The 23,963-nt window shown below is 40.5% G+C and overlaps 1 protein-coding gene across 3 annotated transcripts in view; it reads right to left on the bottom strand.

Moving 5' to 3' along the window:
- The window catches only part of ABCC4 (ATP binding cassette subfamily C member 4), a 214,174-nt gene that overhangs the window by 85,180 nt on the left and 105,031 nt on the right, over positions 1-23,963 (bottom strand). For all 3 annotated transcript variants that reach the window (XM_004273657.4, XM_049701021.1, XM_033435140.2), the window contains 3 exons: positions 23,155-23,192; positions 22,666-22,760; positions 20,805-20,951 (listed from right to left, as the gene is read on the bottom strand). In XM_004273657.4, the coding sequence (XP_004273705.2) occupies positions 20,805-20,951; positions 22,666-22,760; positions 23,155-23,192 (280 nt within the window). The remainder of the gene's footprint in view (positions 1-20,804; positions 20,952-22,665; positions 22,761-23,154; positions 23,193-23,963) is intronic.

The raw sequence follows: 23,963 nt of genomic DNA, 5'->3' as shown, positions 1-23,963 counted from the left end.
AAATATAAAAATTATATTTAAAAAAACCACCAGTTCCAATGGGTAAAAGAACATTAGGTGTGAAAGCACCTGTAGCTAAATGTCAACGTGGGCTTTAAAATACATTTAGCGAAATCAAAACTCAGTGGGTTTTTAAAAATGTGGGCAAATCGTGACTTTTCCGACACAATTCAAGGTAAAACTCATTAAATGGAAAAATGAATTGATAATTTTATAAATATTTAAGGGACAGCGAGGCTTTTATCCTCAGGAGAGTTCTCAAATTAAAAACAAACCAAAAAGGCTAGGTAACTGGACTGAGCAGACAGCCGGTGTTGCTGAGGATACACCCAGCATGAATTGGCAGCGTCGAGAACCTAAGCCACGTTAGACTCTTGAAGTCACTGATGATGACAAGGCTGGGTCCCTCAAAGGAGATCCAGCCTCAGGCTGACTGAAGCCAAATGGTGCCTCTCCAAATAGGCCAACCTGTAGAAGATGGAGAACTCCATGCCCTTTGGGCTAAATTCACTAAGCTTACAGGCAATTCCTTTCAACTCTCTCACCTAAGGGTGGCTGATATGCTGGAGAGAGAGATGAAAGGGAGAATCGAGCACTTGAAAAGGTAACGAGCCACAGGGAGTGCCCAAGAGCACGGAGGAGGCATGAGGCCCGAACTGCCAGCAACTGGGCTGGCTAACAACTCCCGTGCTGCTCTTCTAGGAAGGTTCCCGGGTTACTGAGGAAAGCACCACAGACTTCTGCATGGGTAAAGCCCAGAGCTGGGCGAGGGTGAAGATCAAGTTTATACCTCGCTTGGTTTGCTCTGTAGAGAACACTGTGTGTTCAGAGTAGGTATGACGGTTTCTTTTCAAGGCTGTCACTTCACACAACTACCCGCCTTTCGTCACTTTCCTCCTTCCACCACAAGTCTCTCCCGGAAGACATCTGTGGTAAGGAATTGCCGCAAGAAAACATCTACTGATTGCTTTTACAACGTTGATCGATGATGCCATAACCCAAACGCATGATCTTTAAAACATTCGGGTAAGAACTTCAAAGAAGGCCTTTTGTGTCTGAGGCTTTCGTAGCAGAAGAAAGCTCTGCGGCTCCTGCCTCTGCTGGTTCTTCTATGCGGCCTCAACCATTGAGGGCGCTTCCTCGTTCTGAGGTATTAGTCAGGGGGGCGGTAATGGTTACTACAACAACTCGTTGTTTTCCATTTAGATGGTATTATTTTTAAACTAATATAGAAAGTGACACCCCTATTTCTAATGGGCTGTCTTTAAAATTCTATGTGGTTAATTTAGTAATATTCAGGGATGGTGGAGAAATAATTATTGCCTATGTTTTAAAGGAAGAAATAAAAACATCAATGATAAAATGTGGTAAGAGGTCAGAGGTGTCCCAGCGAGTTAACAGAAGGTCTTGTTCTGCAGGAGGGTTTCAGGCGAAGACCCCTCACTGAGCAGAGAGGAAGAACCCCACCCAGGATGGGTTCTTCACCAGGTGCTTGGTCCCCATCTGGAACACTCCTCAAGACAAGAGGTGGACAGCAAGAGCTCTTACTTGGTTCCTTTCATAGAAATCATTTCAGAGACAGGCCTAAAGTGCTACAAAGAGTTCCTAAGACATAGGTCTTTGATCTTTGTGGCTTTGCCATGTATGTTTTTAAAATTTCTGGAATGCACCCAGGGAGGCAAACGGCTTGACAGCAAACACTATAAATATCGAAATAAATAAATACACACAAACATCTGGAACCCTGATTAAGCACCAAAGTTTCATTTTTTTCAGGAAAGGAGGGGTGCGGGTAGCGGAGGAGAATCCCCCATGAACAGCATTTTTATTTTTATGGAAAAATGTCCTCCTCTTTTCATATAATAAACCCCCTCTGACATGAATAAAACTTTTAGAAAGCTGAAGTCTGTGAGTCCCAGGGAAAGGGAGGAGCTGCTGGTGTTCTGTAGCTGCCTCCTCACAAAGGGGCAACTTCACTGCTATCCCAGAACCAAGATGGGACCACAATTCACTTTTTTAATAACTAGGGTAGATGAGTGTCTATGAAATAGTAGTCATTACTTAGAACTACAAAAATAAATCCAGGCAATCCAGTAATCTGTCCTGAGTTTCAAATTAAGTTTGCACAGATTTTACAGTTTCTCATTATGCAGTAATTTTCTGTGCTCAAGGTATGCTAAAATACGTTGTTTTTTCCCCTCTTTATAAGGCCCTCTGAGCAATAATAAACAGTGAGAAGACAGAATTTGCCAGTTATGGCCGATACAACGAAATTAAAACCAAAGAATCAAATGGCCACAAAGCATGTGGCTAAGTGTGAACTAGGAGTCAGACAATTACAAAAGTTTTAAAGGAGAAAATGCCCCCAAATTCCCACTCCACCTATTATGAGGTTCCACGATGTGACGGAGCTTTGGGAAGCACAGAAAGGTGTGTGATCAGGCATCTTACCAAACGGATCCTACCGATCTCGGGATAGAGTTCAAAGTCTTTCCCGCCCCGGCCTGGCTCAGCCCCCTCCATCCTGCCCACACTCGCGCCACTCCAGGCAAGCAGCCTTCCTTCCCCGGTTTCCAGGGCAGGGTCACCCCAATCGGCCGCTCCCACATCCTGGATAACCCAACTCATTCTCTGGTCAGTTCCACCTGCGCCACAACAGCAGCTGCTCCTCCCGTCTGCTTAGGTCCCCTTGCACATGCGGTCGGTTCCCTGCGCTGAGCCTCCCTGGCTCTACAAGGCCAATCACAGCCATACTTCCACGGTTACTAACATGGTGTCCAGCAGAAGACACACAGGTTTGGATGACACCATGCCTCGAGAAAAACTTCGGGAGCCATTATCACAAAAGAAGGATAAAAGACTGAACAAGTGTGTTTAGAAAGTGGTGCTTTCAGATCGGCACTATTTAGAAAAGAGATATTATGGGAACCTCATTATGAGCCTCTGAGGCCAACGTGGAGACAGGCTGGCACTGACCACCCAAAGGAGGGATGAAAGAGGGCATCAGAGGTGGGTGTCGGGCGGTAAATGGGGCCAGTCACTGGTCTAATTCAAAACAAGAGGAATGTTCCAGCTTCTTCCTGTGGCAGCTACAACACAGACAGAAACTTGGCCCTGTGACAAAAGCATGACGGGGGCGGGGGCGGGGAGGGAGACCTCCCCCAGCACCAGGAACCACCACCCCCGGCCTGGGCGCACCCTAGCCGCCCATGCTGAACGAGGCCCTGTGCTCCCAGAAACAACGTGCACATGTATATGATTTCTGTCTGCCTCCACCTCAAGGAAGGCAGGATCTGTGGAAATTCTCCAAACTCAACAAAGAAAATAAGATTTCATCTTGCTTGTCATTCTAAGTTCCCTCTTTGCAGCTTTCAAGACATCTAAGGAGCCCGTGTTTTATTCAACTGTGATTCCCCACTCGGTTCACACTGGCACAACCCGCCATCTCGGTAGCTGTTCTGAAAGGGGAATATTTTGGCGCCAAACGTCTGAGTGGTTAATCACATCTACATGACCGTGTGCCTCCATAAACGCCCCAGTATCCCCTGGCATGAAGTTGGCAACAACCCATGTGGGAAACTTCGTCAACTCCACGCTGATCTCCTGGCCTCGAGCGTTCACTCTGAGCCGTTCTACTACCCACCACCAAAATTGAATTCTGTGCTGCCCCAATTATCCCCGCTCCCCCTCACTCCTGATTCCACTCAGAACGGCTCTGCTTCCGCAGCCGCGCCTCAGGCTCTCCTTCTTCAAAGCCTCTCCTCACCTGAGAAGTCAGCCCAGTGCACTCTCACCAACACGCAGGGTGGATACACCCACAGGCTCTGCGTTTCCTCAACTGTGGGAAGGGGGTGTCTCCATTCTCTTGTCTCCCTCAGAGGGGAGGGCAGCCTATGGATACTCCACAGCCTCAAAGCTAGTCTAAGGACAAGATACTGATTCAACAAAGAATTTGCAGGTATTCATCAGGTGTTAAAACCTGATTTCTCGTTGCACGAGCAAACAATATGAACAGCAAACCATCTCGGTAATCCAGGCTACCAGAGACTGCACCAGGGTACTAGTCTCGAGAATTGGCATGTATTTCTTAAGGGACAGTTAAAAAGAAATCCATAGAATAAAAGGCTTCTCATGCACTCTTTCAACAGAAAACTCTAGCAACTGAGGAAAGGAGAAATCTCTACGTAAAGGGGAAAGGGTTTAAAACCTATAAAGACATAATTTTGCTGAACTTTTAAGAAAATTCTCTATTAGGAAAATCTGAAAATGTATCTGCCCATCATTCCTAGTAAAACCCAACGGACACATCTGCAGGAATATTCTTGGCCTGGTATTTATGGATTTCCATGACTAATTTTTGCATACTCGTTCTTCTTTTTCCTCAAAATACATATTCTGCCTGACATTCCCACCACTCTCAGGGTATGTTGGCGACTGTAACCTACACGAACAAATATTCACCTCCCAAGAGCTATACTGCACAAGCTGTTCTACATAGTAGGCGAAAATCAGGCTTCTGCAGGACATAGAAGTCCTTTAAGACCATGACCTTAACCGTGCTCCTTAGCAGCATTTGAAACTCGGTTGCATTAAATAATGTTGGTGTAGGCTCGTAATGAAGCAAAATCACTGCAGACCCCAATCTCTTGGACAGTCGTGGGCTCACGGGCCTCAGATGAAAAGTCCCATTGCTGAAAGGTTTCCTCAGAGCCAAACAGATCCACTAGTCACAATTCCGAAACTGCTAATATTTTCATCAGAAAAGAGTAAGAGAGCTTTAATTCCGAGACGTTACAACGTGGAGGCTGCAAGGAGGCCCAAGGCTGAATGGTTCTCGCCTGCAAATGCCATGAAATGTATCAAAATGTGCATGGAGAAGAGAGTCCGAGACAACGTTTTACTTCTCTCCGATCAAAACACCTTATTCCTTATCCTTGGATTTCTTAGGTCAATTCACTTTTCACCTAGGTCTCATTTGTTTCTGTTTTTGTCCAGATGCAGTCTTTATCAGCCAATTATTTTTGCCTAACCTGTGCCCTCAACAAAGGAAACGAAAAGTTTCAAAAATCCAAGAACTTAATACTGCTCTGAAGTGCAGTGTGAAGAGGGAGAACACAGGCTATCACACGAACAGAAAGCCCCACACGCAATCTTTCACTAAATTACATATTATACTGGGCGGGGGCGGGGGCGGGGGTGGGGGTCACGCGCCCGGGGATTAATGACACTTTTGATAAATAAACCTTAATATGTTTCAGCCAATATTTGAAAAGAACCTGAGAAGTGAGGCACGTGGGGGGAGGACGGACAACTGGGGACCAGGACCATGACGCTGGGTTACTTTAGCCCAACAAAGGAGAAGCTGGCCCAGTCATCAGCCAGGGAGCCGGCCAAGCCCGCACCGGTTCAGAAACCCTATTTCTGCATTTCTATCAGAACTTAAAAGACACTAGAAACAAGCTTTCCCAGGAACCAAGAAAACAGTGATACTTCCAGGTTATACACCTAAGTTTACAACAAAAAACAAAACGATGGCTAAAATTAGGATTAGATCCTATCCTTATACTAATTGGGATAAGGTGAATAAGCAAAAGTTGAACGAGCAGAAAGAAAACTGTCTCACTGTAAAATATTGGGCCTTATAGACTAAATAATAAGATATTCTAGGCACTATTTTCCTGCAACTTTACAAATATATTTTTTTACTTCTATATCAGACAAACAAGTAAGAAAGCAAAACACTAACGTCACTACAAAAAAAATCATGACACAGACAGTAAAACAGACAACTGAAGAATCTCTTCTCTTTCCAGTCACCATAAATTTGGGGAGTAGGGGCATGGGGTAGGGGAGTGAAAAACGAACTAGGTACCAAAGCCTGAATAAAAGAAAGAGAAAAGGTGGTTTTAAGTGGGATTTCACCTGGATTGATTCATCTATGGCTCCAGGCTGCCATCATTATCAACTCTAAGCTCCTGGTTAGTAACAGGGTTTATCTAAATGAAACCAATGCGAGAACTTACCCAATCTTCTATAGCACCGCCATATCTTTAGATCTACCGAAGAGCTGGGTGGGGTTCCTATAATACAGGGAGTGGTTTTGCTGTGGTTCCCCCAATAGGAACCTTCTCGCTCCATTCTGTCCACTCCGAGTCCTCTAACCATAATATTCTCCCATTTAAAGTCAACATGAACCCTATTAAACATTAAACTACATTTCCAAGATAGCCTACTAAGGGTAGTTTTCTCTTTATGCAAATTATTAAAGACATCATGGGATGCCTAACGGCATTTCTAATATGACAGGATCTGAGAACTAACTCTCTCTGACTCCTCCCCACTTAAGTTAGGGAAAAAAACGCTCACACGCGTGCTTTGCTGTTTTCACTCCCAAGAGTGACTTAAATGCCAAAGAAGAGCTCACTATGAAACCAAGATCCCACATATTTTCTTATAATATCAAATAATATAAATTTCAGATCTAACATTTTCCTAACTTATGATCAGTTATAAAATTACAAAAATTTTATTCTGAAAGTCAAGACAGAAATGGAATAGGATTTAGAATAGATACATGCACTCCTGTTTTTACTGCAGCGTTATTCACAATAACCAAGATACAGAAACAACCAAAGAGTCTATCAACAGATGAATGGACAAAGAAGATGTTATGTGTATAGATAAATACATAGATACATACACACACAGTGAAATACTATTCAGCCATGGGAGAAAAGAAAATTCTTTTTTCTTTTTGCAAAAACACGGATGGACTTTGAGGAAATTGTGCGAAGTGAGATAAGTCAGACAGGGAAAGACAAATACTGTATGATATCTCTTATATATGAAATCTAAAAAAAAAAAAAAAAATCAAACTCATAAAACCAGACAGTAAAATGAGATGTTTAAAGGTCTATATTTGCAATTAATAGATAAAGCAGCCCTGGAGACCTAAAACACAGTACAGTGATGACAGACAACAAAACTGTACTATAGATATTAAATTTGCTAAGAGACTAGATATTAATCATTCCCAACATGAGAATAAATTATAATTATATGATGCCATAGGTGTTAGTCAGCTAACACAATATCAATCATACTGCAATATAAATAGACCAAATCAATATGTTGTACACTTTAAACTTATACAATGTTGCACCACAAATATACCTTTTTTAAAAGTCATGACAAGGCACTAGTAAAAGTCTCTTAAAAAATAGGGCCACGAGAACAGCCAAAAATGATCATCTAGTTTTCAGAAACAGTCATCTTCCTTGTAGATGGAAGATCCATCTCCGACCCCCATTCGGGAACTAATTCATTTTCAAATGCTAAATCCTTCTGAGAACTGATAAAAGCAAGAAGCTCACATAAAAGCTGGATAAACAAAATGAGGAAGATGAAGATCAAAGAATTCATACACACACACTCAGATACACATATCCATTCATTGCATACACACTGAAATACCTGTTTCGTGCAGACTGTCCAGGTCATGGAAATTTCTGAAACAATTTCTGATTCATACAATGTCCACATTCATTTCATAGGAAATACTTTGCTAAACATAACTTCACCTCTACCTGAAGAGCTGCCATTATTGTATAACGATATATAATATGTAGGAATGGGTGCCGGATCTTTAGAAAATGGCCATGGAGATTTCAGAATACAGTATCTGGTTACCTTACGCAAAATTCCCAGCACACTGGCATATGCAGATGCTTCTTAAATGTTGAGTTATATAATCTGTATGATGATTAATGATTTGGGGCAAACTGGGTCATTATTTTCAATTCTAGGCATCATATCTCTATGGTTTACAAATAAAAACCAATGGGGACAGTAAGTAGAGGATTCGGCAAGAAGGTAAAGAAGACCATGCATCTGACAGAGGCAGAAGAGACTGCAAAAAAATTTCTTGTGCTTCGATGGTATTAAAGATGAAATGAAGCAATGGAAGAGACGGTATTTTAACAAGTTTAAATTGTCAAATACATTTCCAACGTTGCTCTGAAATGACAAGACATAGGGCAGTAGTCCAAATTTATCATACTTCAGGCTGATGTTCAATGATAGGGAACTACATTATAACTGCCAACAGACGAAACCTGTCGTGCAGCAGATCTCTGAAACATTATACCGTGTGCGGAAACTACTATCACAAAAATCCTCTAAGTCCTTACAACCTATTTTTGGTTTTCTTCTTCATCAAATTATTTCTAAGCCAGTTCTGCAGGATGATAAAATCATTGAATTTCAGAGCTTAAGGCCTCTCAAACATAACTGAGTTCTTGAATGCCAAGACCTGGGACGAGGTAGGGGCTCCCTGCCTAACTAATACAGCCACCTGGCAGGCAGGTGTTAACCAAGTTAAGTGCTCTCTCTGTCTTCACTTAGGTCTCTCCACCCAAAATGATGTATTCTTCAGGGACCTCAATGCCATTTTACCCAGCCAGTAAGTTATGGCATTTACATGGTTCGTTTATTAATGCTAATTGAGAAATATTTATAGGAAAACTGTATTTGTTCTGTTGCATTTGGTATGCCTTTAACTGCATTAAAAATGTAATCTACGGTTTATAACAACTAACAGGGAATCTCATTTTCATCCCAAGCTGCTTTAACCATTATTTTGCACGAGAAGAAGTTTTGAAGTATCAGAATGTCCATCTGACAGAAATGCAGGAAAACTGCCTGGAATTGACCTGAGTGAACAAACCACGAAATTTCTCTAAAAACATCCCGTGAATAAAATGTGAAGGCTGGACAGTCTAAAACTGCCTTAGGTCAACTTTAACTTTCACTTGTGAAATTTGCCATTTTTCATGCTTTTTGGAAAAGGTGAATACATTTTGAACAGTTACAGCGTTTTCTTTAAAAAATAGTAAGTCCCTGCTGCTCCTAAGAAGTACAGCCGTTCCCTGGAATAATTACAATGTTCCATTTAAATAGAAGTTATATTATAAAATTTCAAACTGTCTTTACTTAATTACACAATAGACTTCTGTAATAAACTTCAGCCGTATCATTTTCAAACAAACAAAACAGACCAGATGTTTGGTACTTACATGCAAAACTGAGCTCCCGCTGTGAAACCAGATTAAAATGAACTCGGGAACGAAGCTAAGCCCCGATGAAAACAAAAACAAAACAAGCAAACAAACAAAAAACATGCCGTTGATTTTGCTTTGTAGGTTGTTAGTCTTGATCATTTACATATTTTTCCTTCCATCTGGGAAAATACACACATCCTTTCCCACCATTTTATCAAAATTAACATATTCCTCTGGATTTTGTAGGGGTAAAAAAAGACAAAAAGGAAAATCGCTAAAATTTCGTGATGTCACTTAGTCAAAATTCAATCAATGTCAGTTATTTCTTGGGCATTGCTTTACATGCTTTACATAAAGTAATTCTCACACACATAAAACAACATTGGTGCTATTATTATACAATCATCCCCATTGTAAAGATAAAGTTGAGGCAGATAGTTTAAATGACTGGACAAAGGTCTATCTGTCACTGGCCAAGCTGGATTCACATTCAGGCAGGTTGATTCCAAAGTCTGTTCTCTTTACCACTGGGCACCGTGGATACCAAATTACAGTAGTCAAAACCACTATTTGTAAAATAAAGGAAAACCATTCAATTTGGTGTTGGTAAAGTCAAAGATCACTTTATTGTCTGGTTAATATTCAAACCTCAAATTTTACATCTCTTTAATAGAATCTAATAATACGAATCTTGTTCTGGTGTGACAATCTAACTCAAAAGAAGTCTCTCTCATTCACAAACACACACACACCACCACCACCACCACCACCACCACCACCACCACCACCACCACCACCACCACCACCAGCCCACATCAATGCTGCTTAAGATAACTGTGCTTCGATCAACAGGGTCTTGATCGTGCCAGTGAAGTGACTGGCACAGCTCTTCCAAAGCTCTGTTCTAGCAGATCTAAGACATCGCAATATCTCCACCTACATCCCAACTCCATTTCCATTAATAGCTTTAAAATGTCTACTGATGACAAAGTTCTCTTATCTGATATCAAATAAAAAATGGACATAAGAATTAGGGGGAGAGAAAAGATGAGGTATATTTTTAAAAATACTCAATGTTTATCCAAAACCTATAAGGTACTCATTGTGTTACCTAAAATTTCAAACCTTAATCTTACGTTAAAAAGTTGGCAACTTGGTTATAACAACAACTAAGAGATGAAACACCTGAAGGCCAGGTCAATTAAGCATGAAACTCTTATAGTGTCTACTTTGTGAAAGGAGATGTGAGTGGTTAAAAAATTTGATATCAAGCGGAATTAAACCTCCTTCATTCAAGTTTTAAAATTCCCTAATGTATGACTGAAATATACTCACCTGGTCTAAAGACTCGACAATTTGTTTACAAACACAGCAGCTTATCTGATTGAAGGCTAAACCACTGACTGTCTGGATTACACAGGTGTTGCCTTTTATTAGTATGGCTATTTATGTCAACAACTATTTATTTAATCTTGAAGTCAAGGAAGAACAATTTTCTAGCAACACTGATTACTCATCATCTTGAAATACGTGTTTATTTTCCTCCTATTTACAGGATTATGTCAAGACTAACATTTAAAACTTGGCACCAATAAAAAATATTTCTGTCTACAGTATCACCCATCGGTGGAACTCATTAAGCCATATTTGACAACCTTTTCATTTCTATGCTAAGAGGAAAATATAGTTAAGATTTATATTACCATGAGATATAATTTTAAGATATTATTGCCACTTTATTTTCCAAAAAGGAAAAATAATAAATTTATAGTTCCAAAGGAAATAAATTTTATGAGCCCAGGCCAGCCTGACACCAACACAAAAGATTAAAAAAATTCTAAAAATAATGACTACATGTAAGAAAGCAACCATTTCTTCTTATTCTATGTTTAAATATGTGAAGGTAATGAAAAAAAATTAATCCATGATCTTGACTACATCTCAAAGCACTGCTACTGACCTAGATAAACAGAATTATTTATGTAAGAAAATATGTTTAAGGACAAATCCACATGCACTGTGGTATCTGTTCAAATATCTTTGTGTAGAACAGAAAGAGGTGGAAGCTTTGTTTTTCTTACCACACCCTCAAAAGTCTCTATACATTTTCATTATATGCCTCAAGCAGCGTAAAGAATAAGATCAGTCACTGAGTCAAAAGAACACTTCCAGGGCTTCCCTGGTGGCGCAGTGGTTGGGAGTCCACCTGCCGATGCAGGGGACACGGGTTCGTGCCCCGGTCCGGGAAGATCCCACATGCCGCGGAGTGGCTGCGCCCATGAGCCATGGCCACTGAGCCTGCGCGTCCAGAGCCTGTGCTCCACAACGGGAGAGGCCACAACAGTGAAGGCCCGTGTATTGCAAAAAAAAAAAAAAATCACTTCTAGAAACATCCACTTGAAGTTCAGAGAGAAATCATTAACTAATTATTGACTTAAACATCCCAAAATCAGGAACTTGGGCTGAAAATCAACCAGGGCAGATACTCTGGTTTCTCCTGACGTGTTAACAACACGCTGCTTGGTGGCACTGCCTTCTCCCAGCAGCAGACCCAGAGGCAGGATTCCCCATCATGAGGAGCATGACTGTATTTGGAATAATGTCTGGATAAAGATTCTTAAACACATAACAAGTCTAAAATAGACTTTCCAGGTGTTCAAGAGGTTGAAACATTTCCCCGTGTGATACAATCTATTAAAATGCAGATGCAAAAAAGAAATGAAAGGAAAATATTTCCAGAACAGAGAACTTGATTTCATGACATCTTTCCATTTAACCACAGTATTTTAATAAACTTCCACTCAAAGTGCACTTTAAAGCTTGTCAGATGGACTTTCTATCTATATGAGGGGGAAATTTTTAACAGAATAATCGTGGTTACCAAGAATGAAAAGAACACTCAACAGATCATAGTTGATTTCATGATACCATTACTTATGGAGAAAATGCCATTGCTTATGTTCTACCTACTGTCAAAGCATTTGTAACACACTTCTAAAAAGCCCAAAGAGGACTTCCCTGGCAGTCCAGTGGTTAAGACTCCATGCTCCCAATGCAGGGGGCATGGGTTCGATCCCTGATCGGGGAACTATGATCCCACATGCTACAACTAAGAGCCCACAGGCCTCTGAATCTGTACCTTTTCTATATGGAATTGTAGAATATTAACACTAGATTAAAAATAATAATAATAAATAATCCACTGTCGGCAATTTTTTTAATTTGCAAATGCCTTGAAGACAGGACTTTTTGCTCCAATGCTTGGGACCACAACTGACAACCAGTAAATGACCAATAAACGGTCATTTTGATGAGCAAAAAAGCCCCAGTTAAAAGTGAAGTGACAGTTCTTCCAAAGCTCTGTTCTAGCAGAGCAGGAACGCTGCAGCATCTCCACCTACATCTGAGCTCCCTGTCTAATAACAGTTTACTAATGTCTACTGACATTTTAAAATGGTTGAATTCCCTCTCTTTACTTCTTAAGGGACTGTAGTTTATAAGGTAAAACTACCAGGTATCAAATATTTAACCCTCTTAAGTGCCAAGACTCGTCTTCAATGCACAACTAAACCACAGGGGAACATATGAGGTGTTCGACAGTTTCATTTCCGTGACTGACTGGCATCAGGAGAACTTGGAACCTCGCATAGTCTGGTTCTATGAGCCGCAGCTTCCAAAGAACCAATATGGGTGGTTTTTTTCTTCATGCCATCAAACACCAAAAACAAAGTCCACCATAAATAATCTATTACAAATTCTACTTTGGAAAATAAACTATAAGGAAGAATTCAATTTAATATAAACACCAAGTGTTCTTTCAAGACTGTAAACTTCCATTGTTCTTCGAGATCATGGCATGGAGAGATTCAAATACACTCCTGAACACCCTTTCTTCTATCCAGTCAACAAATACTTACAAAGCAGCTACAGTTGCCCAATCCTGATTTGGAGGCTTTCACAGTAACACCACAGATATACTCTAGGAGGGCAGAGAGCACAAGGCTAACAGAGGAGACAGGCAGTCAATACATAATTACCTAAATTATAATTTACTTGTACTTGTGAAAAGTACTATAGAGATTAAAAACATAACTTTATGGGGACTTCCCTGGTGGTCCAGGGGCTAAGACTCCAGGCTCCCAATGCAGGGGGCCCAGGTTCGATCCCTGGTCGGGGAACTAGACCCGACATGCCACAACTAAGAGGCTTAAGAGCTCACACGCCTCAACGAAGATCCCGCACACGGCAAAGAAGATCCCACATGCCACAACTAAGACCAGCGCAGCCAAATAAATAAATATTTTTAAAATTAATTAATTAATTAACTAAAACATAACTTTATGTGAAATAAAACATTGCTGGCTCAATGTTATTAATATTTGGATTTTTTTCCATTCTCTTCATGGCAAAATAATAATAATGTTTAAAATAAAGGGGAGGCAGGGAAGAAATGGTAACAGAAGATGAAGACTCCAGCTAGAAAATGAAAATCAAACTTCGCCCCATGGTGTCATAGGAGAGCTTTGAAATCAAATCTTTGAGGGGAAAGACTTGGCCGTAAAGCAAAACCATATGGAATTTTCAGTCCAGGAAATTGATATACTTAATGTTTATTGTTGTTGAATCCGACCTCGAAGAACTATTCCAGTTTCTCTTGAAATAGCTGTACAAAAGCAATGAACTGTGTCATAAAACTACTTTGATGTATTTTCTGACTGTCACAAACAGCTACAAGGTTGAAGTAATAGTGTGTGTGTGTCTGTGTGTGTGTGTCTGGGGAGGCAGGTGTTGTTAAATAACAGTATTTGAATTACACTTACACTTGGGCCTTCCCATCCATGGGTTCCACATCCTTGGATTCAACCAACCATGGATCAAAAATATTTGAAAAAAATCCCAGAAAGCTCCAAAAAGCAAAACTTGAATTTGCTTATATAAGTAAAAGTATAAGTCATCTAGCAGGGATTTAAAGTATATGGGAGGATGCGCATAGGTTGTATTACGGACACTGAGCTTACTCAGACTTTGGTATCTACAGGGGTCCTGTAACAAACCACCCGAGGATACCAAGGGATAACTGTACTATAATTCATACATCCCATAAAATAATGCCAAATTACTGAGCACACTAAGACCAGAAACTGGAATACAGCAGTGAAGTCCTGGGTACCAAAGACCGCCTGGCTCCAATTAAGCTGAAGGTTGAGACAACACATATTAAAATGAAGTGGAGAACTTCTATATCCTGTGATATTGGAAAAGTTTTAAATGCAATCAAGTAAAATGTCATCCTTAACAATTTCCGGGGACAGTACCATTAGCACATCGAACAAGGTACAAGTTTCTCAAATCGTATCTTTTTAACATTTTATTGGAGAACGACAGTGCTTTCTCTGTTACTAAATTGTCCGTATTTCCATGTATGATTATTCACAGAGAAAAAAAATGGATAAAGAGTAATCAGAACATTCTAATAGATTTAAAATGTACACCAAAATGTTGCAATATTTACCAGGTGTAGACAAGTGCTATAATAATCACCTTTATAGAGATTACTGACAAAATAACAATGGTAATCAAATATATGTAACTATTTAAACTCGTAACAAAGGCTTCTATGATACTATTAGCAGTAAACGCGCAACACCCATAAAATGTGACTTAATATCACCCTGATAAGACTTTAAGTACATATAACCATTGTTATGTGAAAAACATTATTTTTAATATGTCACAACCCAACAGGATTTAATTACCACACCTACTTCAAACTATTAGCTGTTTAATTGAAACCTGAAAAAGTAATATTTATGTGGCCATTGAGAATCATCATGATTGATGAAATCTTTTGTGTTATTCCCATTATAGTCACTTGCATTTGTTATTTTTAACAAGGAAAAATGAAAGGGGAAATGTGTGTTTTAGTTTTGCAACAAAGCTTTTCAGATGATGACTAACTTCTTCCTTTGAACACAAAAAGCCTCTTTAACTAATGTACATATAAATATGTTCTCTACAATGTGCACTAAGCAAAGAAAGGGAAGAAAAACAAAGGCGGGGGGCGGGGGGGGGGGGTGAGGCTGTAGGACTTAAGCCAGAATTAAAAGCAACCTAGGCAAGATGAGTACATGAAAGCTGTCAGGATAGTTGTTATTCTTATTCTCAATTACTTACAGCTCATCTGCTCTCAAGGAAGAAAAATCATAGTTTCTTTTAACCATATCCACAACAGATCTCACTTGAAAGGAAACATAGCAAGTGATTTGGCATGAATGGGCGTATTACCAATTTTCCAGCATCACTACTGAATATTTATGTCGGTGACGAATGATGACACTGGTGAAGTATTTTAACACGAAGCCTTGCCTTGTAAATCGTCTGAATGATGCTGTGTCAAAACAACACCTACCATAAATCAGAGGTTTCAGGACCAGTATTTCTTGTTCTAACATGCTACCTGCTCAGCAGAATCACTTGTGTGGACAGGCATAGATTATTGTGTGCTAAGCAGAGCCATCTTACCTCCTAACTTATAGAGCTATAATTTAACAGGCCTATTATCAAGGTAATTTTGACAGTTCTGAAATATTATACTTGTTAAAAATATGCATTTAGCACTAACCTCAGTGGTCATTTGAACTGAATAAACAGACAGGTATCCCTGCAATTATTATTCTTCCCTACGGATGACTCTTTTTTCTAGCAAGGCAGTGGTCTGTTGACAACCGATTTTATAAATACTAGAGCAAGAGGGTTATTCTGATACTACAAAAAGCTCACCACGTAGCTTTCAAATCACTTTTCTCTTCTTCACAAGTTCATTAGCAACTTGTAGTGGAGGCTAAGGACTCCCTTTCCAGGTTAAAGAAACGGCAATAGTTCAAACCTCCACTACCCTCCTCCTTGCTCCAACCCTCAATTCCTACATGATGCACATCCTAATTCAGGGTATTTTACATGCGTGAAATCTGCAGAGCCTCATTTCCCACTCAGTCAAGTTGGAAATATTAATCCTTAGGGCAATTCTAGAGTTCTGATTACAGAAGATAAGAGAATATGTCTTGTCTTAGACTGTAGTGCTACCAGAAGAATAAAAAGAACAAAAGAAATTAGTACTTTTTCTCTTTTGATAATGCGTTAGCTCTAACTTAACTTGATCTGTAAAGAAAAACTAAAGATATACATTTGTACCTTTCTTTTTACACTGAATGCATGCATAAGTGAACTAACACGTGTGCGCACACTGCAGAAAAATAAGTTGCGTGAAATGAACATACTGGCCACAATCCAATTAACTTCGCGTTTCCGTAAGAGAAGAAATACGACATCTAGCAACGCCGGTGGCACAGTTTCTTAGAGCCAAATTAGCAAACTGACAGAAAATAAACAATTATTTATCCGGAATCCATTGCACTCCAAGCACTCAGCCAAGTGTCTTGTCACAAGGATTAGGCATGAAAAAGCAGGACAACCCTCTTCTCATCTTTTCTCCAAAACAAAGGGTGAAATTCTAGACACTTGATAAGAATAAAATATTTCTGCTGACTCTGATGGCATGGATGAAAATGGAAGAAACTGTGTGGTCATATTTCTTACAAAACTCATGTTTGACTCAGGTCCTACAACTGACCGTATTTTACCCTTCAGGAATTAAAATATATCCAGTCAAGACGTCAGCAGCGGGGCTTCCCGGGTGGTGCAGTGGTTAAGAATCCACTTGCCAATGCAGGCGACGCGGGTTCGATCCCTGGCCCGGGAAGATCCCATCCCACCTGCCGCGGAGCAGCTAAGCCCGTGCACCACAACTACTGAGCCTGCGCTCTAGAGCCTGCGTGCCACAACTACTGAAGCCGGCTCACTTGGAGCCCATGTTCCGCAACAGGAGAAGGCACCGCAATGAGAAGCCTGTGCACCACGACTAAGAATAGCCCCTGCTCGCCGCAACTAAAGAAAGCCGGCGCGCAGCAACCAAAGCAGCCAAGAAAAAAAAAAGTCAACAGCAGTCTATTCCAGTGACTAGGGTACAACACATAAGCTAAGAAATCCCTGGCAGTCCAGTGGTTAAGACTCCGTGCTTCCACGGCTAGGAGGGCAGGTTCGATCCCTGGTAGGGGAACTAAGACCCTGCATGCCGCCCTGCGCAGCCGAAAAAAAAAAAGCAACCAAACTTGTTATTAAAAAAAAAAAAAAAGAGAGATCTAAATACCTTGTTTGAAACGCTAGATATTTCAGGACAACAAGAGTTTACTGTTTCACACATAATAAACCACAACAGTGTTTTTAAAATTCTGTATCAATACTACAAAATACAAAGATTCAAAACATAAAAATGGAATTTCCAAGAAATCTTTAATACAAAAAAAGCAGATCTTGCAATAAGGTGCCCCTTACATTATATCCCTGAAATAATGTAGATCATGCTGCCCTCTTGTGCCAGATGTAAATAAAACAACTTCTGCCTGTTCAACGGAAACACAATTTGGATTCAAAATAGTAATGATCTCTAAATTTCTAACTGATTTACTGTTGACCTGAGATTTGCATTACCTGTGTGTGAAGATCTGATACAAGTGAAATGCAGCTTTGGTGATAAAAGACAAAGATTGGCTAGGAAGAGGTGGACGCAGCAAACAGTACAGGGACACAGCCCACATCTGCAAAGGCACTATACTGTTCAAATCCAGCTGCAGTCAAATCGTGTAAGACATGTCGGGGCCCCTGGAAATGTGTGGCACTTTAATAAACACACACAGTACCATTACTAAAATACACCGAAGGAAGAAAGCACAGCAGAGAGACGGTGAGCTAATGGGAAGGTAAGAAGAAAAGAGAAAAAAGGAACATTGCTTTTGCCATTCTAAGGAACAGATTATGAAAGACCAGTAGGCAATAAGGTATCAAATTACATAAACAAACTAAGTAAACTTCATGTGCCCAATACAAGGATTCAAAATGGAGAGTAACATAGCCACTGGAGCTTAGACGGATGGAACCCTCTTTAAAATCGGCTTCCTGGAATGTTCAACTGCAGGCAGAGAAACTATGCTATACAGAAGAACCGCACACTTGCCAGGCTGACTCTGCCCTCCTTCTTAAAATACAAGTGAACTTGGGACTTTGGTAGGACAGCCCGTGTTTCAGGAACTTCCCCTGGAGGCCTGGTTCTTAGCATAAGTGCAGAGTACCCGAGCGTCTAACAAAGTTCATGAGGATCTGAGATGAAGCATGAGAAGGGAGACGGGATATCTGGAGCATTCCCACCAATGGATGAATGTATAAAAGGCATAGTGACAATCCAGTTCAGGGTCAGCGAGAATCTACTGGCACAAGTGGGCAGAAGGAACTCTGGCGAACTGCTTGCAAATCCCAGCCAGACTGGGTATGGGGCAGATCCGATGGGCCTCTGCCTGGAGTTTCCAGCTTCCATCGGTCACCATGCCAACTCTACACACTGGCCAAAGTCCTTCCTCTCCCTCCCTTTTCTAACTCTGGGAGGCTGTCAGGATCCTGAACTCACAGGAAACTTACTCACCCCTGGGGTCTCCTGGAGAGTGTGCTCTGACAATGGAAGGATATGCTTCCTGATCTCTCCACGCTACCTGGAGAACATACTCTGGAACTCAGGGGCCACAACTTTATGCTAGGAACTTGGACGCATCAAATGCAGATATTTAATGCAACGTAAAAGTCAAGTATGTCCATCTCTCTACTGTAGAGGGGAGTTTTAAAAAGTATTATATAATTACTAGGTTATACACAATCAATAATGTCAACTAAGAGGCATAATTCTTACCCATGTAAGAATTTGTACTTTTTCCAACTGTAAAAAGCACAAAAGTTTTATCCAAACAGAAAATTAAATTCGATCACTTAAAATTTTTAATTAAAAAAAGTTTTCATCTACCACTAAAAGAGTAAATAAGTAATTCTTGGCCCCTAAACCTTTTGGGCAAACTAGGCCTATGTTTGTAGTACCTATTTGGGCTTGTATTTTCTTGAAGGAATCAAGTCCTGCTAATACATACAGGAGGGGGAGGCAAGGTAAACACGAGCGTGCCGGCTGCTCTAAGATGAGTGACCTCAAAGATTTAAACGTGGTCCCAAATCCTTGAATGACAAATAAACCAGCGTCTGAAGAAGCCTACAGGTCTTGAACATGAAGAGCCTGGTTAACTGTGGTCACCAGCACTCAGAGGCTGTGATAACAGACATCCAGTCCCACTTACTGCTCCCAACTTTATGGCTGTAGTTTTCACATTAACTGACAAATTGAAGCAACTTCACAGCCATAATAGCACATCATCCTCCAATCACTTCTGCATGATGATGACATAAAAAGATGAGATCTGTGTGGGCCTCTGCCGTTTACCGTCCTGTGCTCTGCACAGTGCCTGGACTAAACAACACGTGCTGAATAAATCTGCACAACATGCCGCCCTGCACAGTCTTCCTGAATCCTCACAACAGTCTTGGGAAACAGGAGGGGCAGCAGTTGTTCCCATTTCACAGGAGAGGATGTTCCCAGATACCATGTATTCATAGTCACTAAGGTTCATTAGGCACTGACCGTATGCTAAGCGCTGTGAATGTATTAACCTAATTAATTCTAACAGTATCAATATATTAATGAGTGTGTGAAGAGCACCCCCATTTTACAGATAAAACTGAGACACAGAGAAATTAAATAACCAACACATAAATATTAATATCACGTTAACGGACTATTACTATTAGTAACTAGCACCAGAACTGAACCCAGGCAGCTGGCTCCAGAGTCCATACGTTTACAACAAGGCAGACAACATCCTGCCTTGAGATTCGCCTGCTCAGCAGTGTGTATCTGCTTTGGCCTTGGTCACATGGCTAGTTGATGGCCAAGCCAAGGCTACTCCTGTCCTCTCTCCCGCCCACATCCCTGCCTTGAAAGGTACTGTCAATCACTGCCTGCAAAAACAAAGCCACCCTGGGCCTCACCACAAGTCGAACCAAGTGAACAGAGAGGGCATGTATGCTGATGAACTAACTCTTCATAGGAGCCCAGGTCAGGAGCAAGACGGGTCAAAGGCCTGAGTGTGGAGGAAGCAACCACTGAAAAACCTCCAGGGACACTCATATCCAGAAACTTACTACTGAAGACCCACCTGCTGTGTACCACAAGGCCTCTTACATGCCACCAAAAGCCCAATGTAAATTACACAGTTAATTTTATTGAAAAGGATGTTTACATTTCACTAATCTTGGGTTTTAATTAATTTTTCATTACCATTCTAGGTAAACGTCATAGTCACGGCACATGCCAGAGCTCTGTGATTCCACAAGCAGATGGGAAATGAAAGAAAGAAACACACAGCCTGTCGTGTAGAGATTCATTATAAGAAGGTTCTAGCAGACAACCTACCTTAACAGAATATAACACAGCCAATATTTTAGCAACTAGCCAAAAATATTTAAATATATTTGCATCAAATGTAGGGTGTTTCATTTGCCACACAACAAATTGGCTCCTAAATCATTCTGCAAAGTGAGCATACACTTATCTTTCCACACACACATAAACTGGAATAAAAGCTTATATGCCTCTATATTCAGATATCCTCTCATAGGCAAAAAACAGCAGCAAAGCTTTTTGTAGAAAATGGATCAACATGCAGTGATTTTCTTCCAAGCATCTCAAATATCAAACGTAATCAGGCATTAAGTACGATAACAAGACATATTTACTGAGAAACTTGGTGTCTGACTTACCTGTTGGGTTTCTATCAAAGAACAATACTGGAGCTCTCAAAATGGACTCGAACATTTGGTTGTGCAAAGTTTGTGAGGAACTAACAAGGACGTAGAAAACCAACAGAGATCTGGCGATGCCAAAAAGGACGGCAGATACAGTTAACCCTGAAATAGAGAAACCACTCAGCACAAGATCTCTGCCTTTTCTTCAAGGATGCTAAACCATGCCACGCAGCTTATAAAGATATTACGTAAATACTTTATTCCATTAAGCATCTGGATTCTAAAAGAGTTTAATGCATTCACAAGGTACATTTAAAAAGAAGAATATAAAAATCATGGTATTCCTCTCATTAAACAGAAACCTCATGGGGAAAAACATCAAGTGTAAAATAACATTTCATTCAAGGATTTCCTAATTCAATTATACATTCTACTAAAAGCTCAGAAGAAAGATAATTTTTAAAAGTAGTTGATGGTCCCTTCTTCGCATTTGAAATCTTACTAATTACAACATGTCTCAATCTAATATTGTGATATGCTTTGGTAACAGCATGTGAATTAACAGGTAACAGGAGAAATGATTTACTACCATTTCCTTGTAGACAAAGCCCAAGTAGCTTTAAAGAATCTGACAATACCACATTAATTTTCAAGCAGAAAATCTACTTCTAACTAACAGAATTGTAAGAAAAATACAAATTATAAAGAATCATCATTTAAATTCCGTTTTGTTAGTGATATGAGTACTTACTACGCACCTAAAAATTAAAATACCCTCCCCTAAGATCTTCTGAACTCACAATGCTAAATAGAATAACTTCTGTAATGAATATTCCACCAAGTACTTTTTTCCCTTTAGATGACACAACACTTATTTAAACCCTGAAAACCGCTCAAATTCCTGGATTCCATCAATAGGCACTTTCCTTAGCCCACCATCCTATATGAATGTATAACAAAATCCCTTCCTTCTTCCTTTAAGCCCTCATAGTCCACCAACTGAGAAGGTAAACAGCTAATGGGCTTAGATTTCTTAGCAAGAGATCAACGAAATACACACAAAATTTCAGCGAGTATGTTCTTACAAAGATAACTCGCTCTATCTTTGCAGAAGGCTTGTGCGAGTATTTCCTGTGGGAATATTTAAAATTTTAGATGAGGATTTCCTTTTAAAAGCTACATATATTCTAGGCACTCTTGTGAAAACAGACAGCCATGTTAATATTAGCCTGGCAAGCCAGAAGTTAAATTAATCGCACAGTTGCGGACACGATAACATTGTGATCTCAAGGTAAGAAAGACTCGGAATCCTAATTCCCAGACACTGGATTTCTCCCTGCTTAGCTTCTCTCTTAAGTAATTAGTGAAGCCCAAGAGATGAGCAATGTGGCGAAGGGGAGTTTTGCATACCTACGAGGGAATAATGCTTTTATGTGGGGGCCCTTGCTGCCAGAGGATTTCATCCAAGGTCCATAAAAGCCAAGGTTTATTCAGAAAGAATTGGAACAATCCGAACCACAGGGTGGGGATCCGTTTCTAATCCTCTTGCCCATCCATATAATGATATAAGATTTAGCTAAAGCAACCTATTAGAGTAGACAATAGCCACATATTTCCAGTGGCTGGTTTTCTGAATGTGCAATCCTGGTTTAACTTCCAAAATCCAGTACAGAGCAAATTAAGAGTTTTCATTCAACCTCTCTCTTCTAGTAGATTTTAAAAATAATTATTCTAATTAATTCACAGAATAAATGCGACTCAGACTCTTAATCTGTTAAGACATTACTGAATTACTCCTGGAAGCCCTAGTTGCTCACACAGGCTCATAGTAAGCACCTCAGACTCCCGTATAATAGACCAGATGATTCAATTTTACCTGAGTAAATTCCTAAGTACCGGTATAAATCGAGTTTTTCAGTTACATTTCCTTGTCCATTAACAGTGACATTCAGGGCACTCTGTTCATTCGCCCTATGGAACAGGGAAGAAAAAACATTATGCAACAGATGGAATTCGGTAAATACAAAAAAAATGAACCTCGATTTAGGGGTCATGTTTTATGCTGGAGAATGTTTCCCAGATCACAGGGCCCTGTGTCTGTCTACCTTATAAAAATTCAATTTGAATCCTGACTTACAGTTCTCAAAACTGTCTGTAAGGAACCCGCTAAGGGTCAGACATCAGGAGAGACCATGGGAGGGTCACACCCACCAGCAGGAACTTTAACTTTTCTTCAGGGAAACTATGTGCGGATCAGAAGAGGAGGCTAAACAAGCCCCATCCCCCCCGCCCCCATGACTGTGTGGGAAACTGAGGATTCGTGTCGATTTTTTTAGCACTTTGGGTCAGACCAGGAATCACTCACCAGTATGAAAGCCACCAATCCTGAAGGACGTAGGCAACCTGGAGCAGGAAACAACAATCACTCAAACACCGACGTGACTGACCCCCTCAAAACCCCACTCACTAGAATGGGTGACGGAAAGGCTCCAGAGAACGGACACGGTCCTTCCAGCTCAGGTCGGGGCAAGCCCCACACCCCAGAGAACCACAGGTCAGGGAAGGGCATCATACATTTTAAAATCTTTAAAAGACTTCAGATTTTTCCTAGAATCTCTCTGTCACGGACACACAACACCCAGTAAGTCTCACTTATTTTGCTCGGCACATATTAACGCTTTTCAGTGCAAATCCCAGTGGACTGCAAAATACAGTTAATAATTGTATAAATGTCAGGATTTTTCAAAGGAAAAAAGCTTGACAGGTACTGTGATGGTCAGTTTTCTGTGTCAGCTTGGCTAGCCCAGTCTCCAGTGACTCAGTGAAACTCTCATCTAGATACGGCTGTTAAGGTATTTTGTGGATGTGGTTCACATCTATCGTCAGAACGTAAGTAAAGAACATTGCCCTGAACAGTGTGATGGGCCTTCTCCAGTCAGACGAAGGCCTTAAGGGCAATACCTGACGCTTCCTGGAGAAGGAAGAAATTCTGCCTCAAAACTGCAGGGTCAGCTCCTGCCTGGGGTTCCAGCCCGCACACCTGCCTTTCTGATTTCAGATTCACCCAGCTAGATCCCACAATCTCATGGAGTCAGTTTTCTGAAATAAATCCCTTAATACACATATTAAAAATAATAATACAGTAAAATAAATAATACAGTATAAAGAGTATTA

This window comes from Orcinus orca, chromosome 18 (assembly GCF_937001465.1).
Source record: "Orcinus orca chromosome 18, mOrcOrc1.1, whole genome shotgun sequence".
NCBI classification, from domain to species: domain Eukaryota; kingdom Metazoa; phylum Chordata; class Mammalia; order Artiodactyla; family Delphinidae; genus Orcinus; species Orcinus orca.
Note: the sequence above shows the minus strand (reverse complement) of the source record. Positions and strands in the feature narration are given on the sequence as shown.